This window comes from Caretta caretta, chromosome 3 (genome assembly GCF_965140235.1).
Source record: "Caretta caretta isolate rCarCar2 chromosome 3, rCarCar1.hap1, whole genome shotgun sequence".
NCBI lineage: Eukaryota > Metazoa > Chordata > Testudines > Cheloniidae > Caretta > Caretta caretta.
Window position 1 is genome coordinate 158885476 of NC_134208.1, and position 12202 is coordinate 158897677.

Sequence of the window (12202 nt, forward strand, 5' to 3'; positions counted from 1 at the left end):
GTGAAATCAGATCTCCCCCATTAAATCTAGTTATTGTAGGAGAGGGGCAGGGCTGGAGGTGCCCCAACTGGGGTCTCCTACTGTGCACCAGGCTCTAGTGGCTAGTCCCAGCAGGGCTGGAGAGAGACGGGACGACTTCTTCCCCTGTACGGCCGCACTCCAGGAGAGATCAGACCTACCTCCAGGTACCTCCCTCAGCTTCAGGAAACTCCACTGCTGTGCTGTCTTTAGTGCCCAGATCTGAAGGCAGCGCAGAAGTGAGGGTGGCAATCCCGCGAACCCCCTACAACAGCTTTACCAACCCCCTTTTGGGTCAGGATCCCCCACGGTTACAACACCATGAAATTTCAGATGTGAACATCTGAAACCATGAAATAGACTATTTTTAAAATCCCACGGCCCTGAAATTGACCAAAATGGTCTGTGAATTTGGTAGGGCCCAAGTGCCAGCATCTCAGCCACAATGGACACCAGGTGGCACCTTTGTTGGCGTCTCCTGAGATTGCAAAGGGTTGCCTGGCTCTCTGCCATAGGGCTTGTCTATACACAGAAGTGGCCCTATTTTAACTATACCAGTATTGCTAAAGCAGTACAATCCTCCTAGTGTGGACATTGTTATACCGGTATAAAGGCTCCTTTGTAATATAACAATGTACTCCTTTGATTATTTCAGTAAAAAATCAGCCCCAACTGAAATAGTGAAATTAGTACAAAAATCTGCATTAGACCAGGCCTTGGAGACGGTCCCTCCAGGTCAAAGTTGAAGCATGATGATAGGATAGTAAAGGAAAGCTTTCGCTGCTACCCTCACATTTGCCTCCAGAGCTGTTAATCTAGTGGCCGTCAGTACTACATTCACACATCAAATTCAATATTGGTGCCTACATAGTGTGCACACCTTTTTGTGGCAGCCACTTTTTGCCTGTAGGTATTGATATATAAAAACTTGGCCCATTTTGTGTGTGTGTGTGTTTGTGTAGTCATTCCAAAACTAGATAGCCTTCCATTTAATGATAATGCAGATGGATGATTCTGATACTATGCTTATATCCATGCAGTCTTTATCGTGGGATCAGATTAATTTAGAACTGGGATCCAGAGATCTTACTTGTGTCCCCTTTTCCTGTTTTGTTTGCTTCTAGGTACTGGGTTTTCAGATCTTGGGGTCGTGTTGGCACTGTGATTGGGAGTAACAAACTGGAGCAGATGCCGTCTAAAGATGATGCCATTGAGCACTTTTTGAATTTGTATGAAGAGAAAACGGGCAACTCGTGGCATTCCAAGAACTTCACTAAATATCCAAAAAAATTCTACCCTCTGGAAATAGACTATGGACAGGTAACTCCCTAATAATCCTGTGCTGGGAAGATAATTCTTTCTTACACAAAGGAAAATGCTTATCCTGCACTATCTTAATCTGCTTTTTGAATGCATTAGTTCAACAAACGGATAAGGTGCAGGAATCCGGATATTTTGCATTAGGCTGAGTGCTAAACTGTGCTCAGTGCTCTGCAAACGTAAGATGATACTGTGCCTACCCTACGTGATTTACCGTGCAGATCAGATGTGAACAATAGTGCATTTAAATAGATAACGAGTCACGTTAGAAAAGTGTTAAAGCTAAAGTTAGCTCCGATGCCTTTAAGTTGACGCTGTGTGTCCACTTTTGGGACCTCTCAATTGGGGAAGTTAAAAGGACACCAATTTGAAAAGTTGTCATTTAAAATAAGTCAAAAGTCGTTTCATGTACTACCCAGATCCCCGAGACCCAGGCCAGTTGTACATCACAGTCTCATTTTCCTATTTTTAAAAAAGTACTACTCTGCTCTTCCCCTGTATGAGTGACCCATCCACACAGAGGAAACACTAAAACTGGCTCTTCCCCAGAGTTCTGTGAAATGCACATACTGAACAGACTGAAAAAGAGAAATCAGCCATTGCAGAAAAGTCAGCTGTTTAAATAGTAAAACAAGAATTCTCCCTCTTCTGTCCCATGAAAACTTCTGAGAGTTTACTTAAAGGGATATCCTCAACTTTAATCCTACTTCTGAGCATTTTTAAACCTACAGTTGTTGAACATAGCCCCTAAGATAGCAGTAACAAAAAAATTAGAAAATATTTTCTAGCTATTGCATATTCATATGGCCAAATTGTTGGATGTCAACTAAAATGTTTGAATATAAAAATACATAACTTTAGCGAAGTGGTCTGCATTAATTCAGAATGTTACACTGATGAACTGTTAATAAAATTACAACCTCAACGCACACAGAATTCTGTTTTGAAGTACAAGGCAGATGCTTTATTGATCAGGCTACAGCATCTTTGATCTATATCCAGGAGAACACACAGATTACATTGTGGTCCACAGAAGACTACTGGACTGTTCCATGAATAGAGAAAATTTACAATAGAAATGTATTGAAAATTATTAGTATATTTTTTAAGTAGTTGACCTTACAGGCTGTGAAGTTCAAACAAAGCACAGTCCCCTAGTTCAGACCAAGATCTACATACATGCTAAGTATTGTTGAAAAAGAAAATCTATTTAATATTGCTTTGGGTGAAGCAGCAGTTCTGCGGAAAAGGACCTAGGGGTGACAGTGGACGAGAAGCTGGGTATGAGTCAGCAGTGTGCCCTTGTTGCCAAGAAGGCCAATGGCATTTTGGGATGTATAAGTAGGGGCATAGCGAGCAGATCGAGGGACATGATCGTTCCCCTCTATTCGACATTGGTGAGGCCTCATCTGGAGTACTGTGTCCAGTTTTGGGCCCCACACTTCAAGAAGGATGTGGATAAATTGGAGAGAGTCCAGCGAAGGGCAACAAAAATGATTAGGGGTTTGGAACACATGAGTTATGAGGAGAGGCTGAGGGAGCTGGGATTGTTTAGCCTGCAGAAGAGAAGAATGAGGGGGGATTTGATAGCTGCTTTCAACTACCTGAAAGGGGGTTCCAAAGAGGATGGCTCTAGACTGTTCTCAATGGTAGCAGATGACAGAATGAGGAGTAATGGTCTCAAGCTGCAGTGGGGGAGGTTTAGATTGGATATTAGGAAAAACTTTTTCACTAAGAGGGTGGTGAAACACTGGAATGCGTTACCTAGGGAGGTGGTAGAATCTCCTTCCTTGGAGGTTTTTAAGGTCAGGCTTGACAAAGCCCTGGCTGGGATGATTTAACTGGGAATTGGTCCTGCTTCGAGCAGGGGGTTGGACTAGATGACCTTCTGGGGTCCCTTCCAACCCTTATATTCTATGATTCTAACAATACAGATGTGAAGATGAAAAATATGTTCTTCTAAATTTAACTTGCATTTACATGGAGCATCCCTTGAAATCATGTATGTCAAGTTAATGGTGATTCAGTTTTTATTAATACAGACTTAACGTCCCCTTGCTTTGTATTGTCAGAGCAATACTCCCTATTTCCCACCAAAATTTAGTCTTGTGTGCAATAGTGTGCCCTCTCTAACTTGGTCTTGAGTTGTTACCACGACAATCAGTCCATTTTCCTTATCCCTTGGTGTGTTGGTATTTACTCTTTCTAGGATGAAGAAGCGGTGAGGAAACTGACCGTTAGTGCTGGGACCAAGTCAAAGCTTCCTAAGCCAGTCCAGGACCTTATTAAGATGATCTTCGATGTGGAGAGCATGAAGAAAGCCATGGTGGAATTTGAGGTACTTGCACTTTTGCTTGTTTCTCGTCACTCCTTCCCACTAGACACCATAGTTATGCCGGCAGTAGCAGGCCGTTCACACTGTGGATCTGATCCAGCACTGTCAATGGGAATCCTTCATTGACTTTGGAGGACATTGAAACAGGCCCTATGTTGGGGGGGGGAGGGGTGTCTAACCAGCCTTTATCACTAGTTTGAAGTATCATTTATCGTTTTTTTTAAATCGTAACTGTACAAATGTCATCTTGGTGCATCTTTTTCATTAGTGACTTCTGTATCAAATGTTCTCAGCTTGTAAATCTAAAGGGGACTTTTCTGTCTGCTCATCCTGTAAGCTCAGCCTGGGATCAGGAAAATCATTCTGTGCTATGCATATCATCACCATTGGTAGAGGTTTTGGAATCTTAACTCAGATGGCCACCGGTACATGAGGCAAGAAACACCCTTCTGGGTCTGCAGCACTGACACCAGTAAAACTATTATTAGTAAATTTAAGTAACAGAGACTCTGGAGGTACACAGAAAGCTGATATGTGCAGTAAGGTGATGTTTAGATAAAGCCTATTTCCTCCTCTTAATCATGTCAAATGCCGGATTCTTGTGTAATGTTTCTAAGGCTTGCTCTACACTACGGAGTTAGGTTGACATGAGGCAGCTTATATCGATCTAACTATATCGGTGTCTACTCTACAGCCTTGCTCACGCTGATGTAAGTTACCCTCCTACACCAACGACATAACTCCACCTCCATGAGAGGCATAGGGCTTATATCTGTGTAGGTAGGGTGACAGTGTCTGTGTAGACACTGCGTTCCTTACATCAGCTGTGAAATTGACCAGAAAGCTGGTTCCTGGCTCCCCAGCTGGGCTGCTGCGGGTTCTCCACTCCAAATTGGGCTGCTACCCAGACTCCCCGCTGCCCCTGGGGTCCCGACACCCACCCAGGAACATGGCAGCTGACTGGACTCTGGGTGTGGATCTCCCCGCCAGAGGCGAGAGGCCCCAGGCGGCTGCTTCCGGCTGATGGGAGGCAAGAAGCCCCAAGCGGCTGCCCCCCTGCTCCCGACTGGGAGCTGTGCAGACCTGAGAGCCCTGGCTCTCAGCCCCCACCCCACACTGCCCCTCTTCAGTTAAGATGTGCACCACTAGCAGAAGAGGAAGATAGTAATTACTATGGTGGCTGTAAGTCGACCTAATATAGGTCGACTTAAGATTGTAGTGTAGACGTGGTCAATGGCTCACCACTCTCAGTTGTGGGGAAAAAAGCGCTGTGATCCACCCGTCTTCCCATGTCTTTAGTATAACCTATAGCTATGAATCCAAACAGGTGGGGCTAAGAATGGTCTGGTAGTGCCTGCCTAAGGCCCTACTTAACTTGCAATATTGCAGAAATTGCGGATTCCACAATATTAGGCTTCCACCGCAATTGGACAGCGGGAGCCCAGTCTGCGCTGACAGAGGCGGCCCTGGGCAGCCCACAGCGGAAAATCATGGAAAAATAATAATGGGCTTTATTATCGCAAATAATAAGGTCCATTATTACTTTTCCGCAATTTTTCATGGCTTGTCCACAATTCAGCCACTGTGTTTTGATAATCATCCCACAATTCAAGTAGGGCCATATGCCTGCCTTGCTCCATATAAACGTGTGTACTAACATTCATCTGCAGTCTCCAAATCTATTTTTAATGTTGTGGGTGAACTGCTGCATGTCAGGGCATCTGTAATGTTAAACAACTTTTCTCTCTGGCTTTCTTTGGTCAGCCTATAAAGGTAGTTTACTTTACCTAGCATAAAATTGCATATTGAAAGAGGTGTTGCTTGCTCTCTGTGACATATAGATTAATTTGCACACCACCTTTTCTACAACTACACTGCAGTTTGTCATGTGCAGTGAAACTCTGTATACCTGAAGTCCTTTTAATGTGCAAGCACATTCTGAAGCATCTATGAGAAGAGATTTTCCTGTATATTCTGTGGCTTTTGAAAGCACAGATTTTGGATTAAAGCCCCTAAAATAAATGCTAATGATCCTCCATTTCCAGTACTGTCCAGATCATCTGGAGAAAATTAGCTCCATTGGATCCATGCTAATTTGTGCCATCTGAGGATCTGTATGGCCCTTAGAGCTAGAATGGAGACTTGCTCTTCCCATTAGATTCTGGCTTCAGTATTATCCCATGTACGGGAGCAGCATCTCTTTCCAATGAGGGAAGAATATTTGCCTCTGCTAGGGAGCCAAAAACTGTCTGCAGTCTCCCCAAGGGGTTTATGAGGTCCTTTCATCCACCTGATTTCATGTGCTTTTATTTACTGCACCGTATCCAGGCACTCCCAATGTGTGTAGATAGCTTTGGCAGCTTCAGGCTTTTTCCCGGTAGATTTACTGTGATGTAAAGGATTATTTCCATGATGGGGGTGATCTGAAGACTCTCTTCAGCTTTCTAATTCTGTAAAGACTTCCCCTCACTTAACCCTATCCCAGGCCTGTTACAGTTCTTTCCACCATTGCCTTGTAGTAAACACCTGCTAGGTGGACTAGGACCTGAACTACCCTAGTACTGTCCCTTCTCATTCCTGGATGGAGACATCGAGCACTGGGGCGAAGTACTACATTACCCCTTTGCAAAGCATTGGTGTATTAACTGTTTTGCTGCTGGTACTCCATATGTCTACAGCTTCTGCGTTGCTTTGTCATCATGTGCCACCTGGTGCTTGTGACTGCACTGGAGGTGATTCTGACAATATACCTGATGCATTTGGCAGCAGCAAAGTGGCTATATTATTGATCTAGACCTGATCCTTCATGATCTCTGTGCTGTTTTGTCCAAAATTAAACAGATCAGATCAATGTTGCTTTGCAGCTTAAAATCATAGTTGTACATCTCATTTGCCACTTTACTTCCTATATAGCAATTGGAGATGGAAGTTATATTGGGGCATTTAGTCCAGTCCACCCTGGTAATGCTAGTTTTAAGTGACTCTAGGAAGGGGCTTCCAGCACTTCAGCCCAGACCTGGCCTCTTGGGAGGCTACATAACAGTCTAATGTGTATTGGTCTAGGTAGTGGCTAGCCTAAATAGTCATCACTGAGAATGCTTTGTCTGATTTTTCCTGAAAGTGCATGTGTCCCTCTAAATGAGTGTCCCCAAGATATCATAAGTTGCATTCTGTCACATCTGAGGCTGTGACTTCTATCTCTCCATCCAACTTGTTTTTTTCTTTATTGCTGGATTTCATCATGTTGTAGATGCAGCAGGAGGGGGAAGCAAATCTCTGTACCATGATACAAGGTGCAAATTGCCATGCAAATTACTTCAGAACTTGGGTGGCAAGGCTCACTGGTTCAGAAGAGCTTCTCAAGCTCCTGTGCAGAAGGGGTGTGCATGTAGCTGGGAATTTTAATTTCACTTTAATGAATAAAATAGAATTTATCCAACAGGAAAAGATTTGTGGAGTTTCCTAGAGGGTTCTGCCATTGAATCCTGTTTGGAACCAGCTGCCCTACAGTTTTCCTCTCTGCAATGAGGATTTTGGACCTGGTGCCTGTCAGTCAGTGTTCTAACTATACAAATAGTACTGACCTGCTGAGCTGAGGTGTGTTCTATGAGGACTGCTAATGTCCAGAGCATATCCATAACCTCTCGTAAAACTTTCAGTTAAAATGGAGCTTTGTTAAATGCTGCCACATACAGAGCTGCTTCATTACAAAGCTGGTGCATGAACAGGTCTAGTTTTAAGCTAAAACTCCCAAGTTCCAGCTGTTCAAAAGACACTCTTATCAAAACTGTGCTGCCAGACCAGAGAGAGATCTGGGAAGGTCTTAAGAAAGAATTAATATCGGGGGCGGAGGTGGGGTAATTAGTTTGCCCAAAAAGTGGGGAGGGTGAGATAGGTGGAGGTGCCAGGCAACATCTATTTCTAAAATAAATTAGTAAATAAAATGTGGAAAACAGAAGCGTAATTTGTACTGTGAGATTACACTTTTAGTTGGCATGTGCCTTGATGGGGCACTCTGTATGCAAAATACAGAATACAACTTCCTCATGCTTTACTCTGTAGTTTTGTACAGGTGCCAAGTGCAAATGCTGAAAATGGAGTACGATTGGACTGTTACTGCAGTAAAAACCCTGGGCACATTATGTGATCTCCTGAAGGATATTTTATTCTGTTCAAACTGCCATTTTATATTAGTTTCTCCAGCAGCAGACTTAATTGTAAAGGGTCATGAATGCTTATGGCATTAGGTAAATGTTAAACCTTAGACTGAAACGCTTATTTTGTTCAGGCCAAGTACTGCACATTGTCTTAAGTTACAGACATAATTTTGTCTCATTGGGAGATAACGTGTCCATATTCTGGCTGCACTACTCTAGTCATTCTTCAATCCATGCAGATAAATGCTAGCTCTGAAATGTTTTAATTTTTATATAATGTATTCTGTCTGGAGACTCAAATCTTTCTGATGGCCAGATGAGAGGAACTATGGGGGTTTCATTGTAATGGAGTCCTGTTTTAATTGCTTCAACAAATCTCCTTGTTAGATTGACCTCCAGAAGATGCCACTGGGAAAGCTGAGCAAGAGGCAAATCCAGAGTGCATACTCCATCCTTAATGAGGTTCAGCAGGTGAGCAAGAAACAGACTTAACAACCAGCAAGGGAATTCAGAAGTCATTCTGGGCTCAGAACGCGACTGGATTCCTTGCTGCATTTGTGCTTTACAGAGCTTACACTTGTTTTGATCAACTAAAAGTTAATGGAGGAAGAGTACATACTTTATGTTGCAGTAAAGGAGCTGCTTCATTCTTTTTGAATTAACCCGTGGTGTCTGTATCTGAGGCTGTCTGCACTTAAGATGCTACGGTGACACAGCTGCAGTGCTTCAGTGTAGACACTCACTACAGCAACGGGAGGGGTTCTTTCATCACTGTAGTTAATCCACTTTCCTAAGAGGCAGTAGCTAGGACAACAGAAGAATTTTTTGTCTACCTTGTGCTGCCTATACCGGGATTAGGTCGGCATAGCTACATCTCTCAGGCGTGCATTTTTCACACACACGAGACACGGCTCTGCCAATGTAAGTTTCCAGTGCAGACCAGCCCTACGAGGACATAGTGTGAATATGCAACTAATTACTTCAGTGTTATAGTGTAAATACACCCGATTTGTTCTTTAGGAAGAACAGTATTTTAAGCATGTGGTAGAGGAGTATGTAAAGTTAAACCTGGTCTACACTTAAAACATAGCTGCAGTGCTTGGGGTATAAAAAAATCCACTTTCCTGAGCACCATATCTATGCTGACCTAACCCCTGGTGTAGATGCAGCTAGGTTGACAGAAGAATGCCTCTGTCGACCTAACTGCTGTGTCTCAGGGAAGTGGAGTTCCTACGCCAATAAAAAAGCCCCTTCCATCACCATAGTCTGTGTCTACACTACAGGGTTATAAGAGGCCTAGCTGTGATGCCGTAGCTATGCCGCTGTAGCGCCCCTGGTGTAGACATGGCCTAAAACAGGACCAAATCCACTGCTGCTGGTGTAAATGCGGGATTAATCCACTGAAGTTTGTGGAGTTACTCCTGTTCACTGCATTCCAAGATGAGGTTCTAAGCTGTTTACTTAATAATACATTTAGATGTGCTGTAGTGCTCATCTGTTCTGGGTGCTAGAAGGCACTGTTGCTGATGATTTGGAGCATTGCAAGGATCGCTAGTCGGTATTGCCCATAGAGCTCACAAAAGTCCTCTGTATGGTACCCAAAAGAGGCATGCAGAGGGGCACTTCCAGACTTCATATAAATGCACATTGGCTGCTTGCTGCAACAAAATGATTCATTCAGCTGTTCTCTGGTTCACGCAGTCAGCACGTCTGCACTTATGGTTTTATTGCAGTTTGTTTTAGTGTACCAGAACCTGTTTTTTTTTGCTTTTTTCCCCGAACAAGCTTATTCCTTTATCAGTTGTTCCTTTACCAGAAAATGATTGTATTGCTGTAGGTATTTTGATTTGGAACATGGAAAGTGATTTAACAGGACTGTCCCTTTATTCATTTAAGTGGGTTTCAGCATTAAAATCACTTTGGTTATGTTTCTCTGTTCTTGTATTGTTAACATTTCTTTTTTCTAGTCTTTCCAAAAAAGTACCTTGAATGCATCTATTGTTGCATGGATCTTTCCCAGAATTCGTTTCTCTTCTTCTCATTTAGGCAGTGTCTGATGGTGGCAGTGATTCTCAGATACTGGATCTCTCCAATCGCTTCTATACCCTGATACCTCATGACTTTGGGATGAAGAAACCACCTCTCTTAAATAACCTAGAACATATCCAGGTATCAATGAAACATATGATATTTATTGTGGAAAGCAGCTCTGGCACCTGATATTCAAATGTAGAAGATTTGCGTTTTAAGTGTGAATGAGGAAACACCTTCTTCTAGGAATTTAACTAAGTCAACTTAAAAGTGACCGTTGCTTCATTGTTTGGAACAGAACTGTTCGCAATCCTATTTGACACTGCAAGGCTGTGACTATAATAGTGTAGCTTTGTGTTTTAAGTATGTAGGCTTCTTTCTGTGCTGTTTAAGTTGGCTTAGCTGTTATCCAGAAATGTCTGAAGAATTGTCCCCTGTGCTTTGCATAACAAAAGCTGAACTAGCTCTTAACCATCACTTCATAGGCTTTGTGGCTTATATACAGCTAAAGAGATTCTGGGCCAAATTCATCCTCTGTATGAGTGGGATAACTTTAGGTTTTCAGGCCTGACTCCCACCCATATTCTGTTGCATATCTTTGCCAAAGGATCTACTGATGTAAAGTTTTAAAGTAGCAAAACTGAATGAAAAGGGGAAAACTGAGGGGATTTGTTTTTAGCTTTTTGAAAGCAGAGAAAGATGTAGAGCTTGACCTTAAAGTAGGAATTGCAGGTTTTAATGTAGCTTCTACATAGTCCTCATGGATACTGAAATGCTTTCGACATCACAGCCTTGGATCCACTTGTCTGAGAAATTGCTTATCTCCCCATGACCCTCTGCAGAGGATGAAGAAACTTGCCAGTTTGCTTGAGCTCTCTGTTCTGGAGCTTAAACTCTCCATAGCTGGCAGCAGAACAGGGGAGGGCTTCTGAAATCTGCACCCTCCTTTGGAGCCTGGGGTGGTTAGCTTAAAGAAAAGTGTCAGATCCATTTGCCTAGGTGCTGTATTGATTTTATGAAAGAGATAGGTGGGTTTTTGTTAACAGGAAAGTTCTATAGATAGCTTTATTGTTGTGAGCCACCCAAGTGTTGTGGCAGTGGTGCACAGACATTTATAAATATCTCGGCATTAACATGCTCATAGCAGCTGCAGGACAAGGTCTTAAGGCTGTAAAGACTTTCCTATGGCAAGAAAAATAACCTCTTCAAATTATCCAGGCCAAAGTGCAGATGTTAGACAACCTGCTTGATATTGAGGTCGCTTACAGCCTTCTCAGAGGTGGAAATGAAGATGGGGATAAAGACCCAATTGACATCAACTACGAAAAGCTCAAAACTAACATTAAGGTAAATGAAATAGAATAGTAGACTGTGGTCACTGGCTGTGAATAAGAACTTGGCACCCATTCGTATGGAGTATAACAGATGAATAAGGTACTGCTGGTAAACTAAAAATACAGCTTTCCACTCTAGCAGGGAACAAATCATGCCCCATATTGAGCTCCCAGTATATCATTGTATATGTCTGTATTCACTCCACCATCTATACAAAAAAAGTCTCTTAATTCTAATCCTGTTTGTGTTCCTGAAGGGTGGAATGGGAAAGCCCATATATCCCTGTCTCTCCAAAGCCTCCAATAGCAGATTGGGTCACCCTTCAACTTACACAGAGATGATCCTTTGATTTTGGCCAAAAAAAATATCTTACGATGCCCTAGACATGTCTTTCCTAGTGATAAATAAGAGATTTAGTGGGGGGAGCCACCAACTGCAGGATGAATTTTTCAGTCCCCAAATGACCTAACAAGCTCACATTAATCTGCATTTTTAAAGGAAACCTTTTGTGTTCTGCTCTTTCCTCCCAGGTTATTGATAAAGATTCAGAAGAAGCCAAGATCATAAAGCAGTATGTGAAGAATACACATGCCTCTACCCATAATGCATATGATCTGAAAGTTGTGGATGTAAGTTTTGAAGGGGTGGGGAGTTGGATGTATAAAATTGGTTTATACACTTTTGCTTTCTTCCATGGCTCTTTTGTGTGTTGATTAACTACTGAGTTTTTGTTATAGAAAGTACTTGTTACATGAGTGAATAACAACAAAATCTCAAGGCGAGCTGGGGAGGAATTTTCAAATCTAAGTTTTTAGACATTTCTTGCTGTCAAGATGTCTTTATTTTCATTTGTCTCTTAATAAATCCAGGGGGAAAATCACCTTTTGCCCTGAAAGCTGGAAAATTTCAGCCCCAAAGGAGAATTATTCAGAAAGTTGTGAGCAATAAAAAGTAGAGGGGGTTGGGGAACAGAGGTGGTGCTAGCCCACTCGGAGCCCTACGAAGG

General features: G+C 42.6%; 1 protein-coding gene across 1 annotated transcript in view; it reads left to right on the forward strand.

The window, feature by feature from the left end:
* The window catches only part of PARP1 (poly(ADP-ribose) polymerase 1), a 54441-nt gene that overhangs the window by 35662 nt on the left and 6577 nt on the right, over positions 1-12202 (forward strand). Inside the window, exons 13-18 of the mRNA XM_048843349.2 lie at positions 1143-1338; positions 3548-3676; positions 8218-8301; positions 9877-9999; positions 11080-11208; positions 11727-11825. Of these exons, the coding sequence (XP_048699306.1) occupies positions 1143-1338; positions 3548-3676; positions 8218-8301; positions 9877-9999; positions 11080-11208; positions 11727-11825 (760 nt within the window). The remainder of the gene's footprint in view (positions 1-1142; positions 1339-3547; positions 3677-8217; positions 8302-9876; positions 10000-11079; positions 11209-11726; positions 11826-12202) is intronic.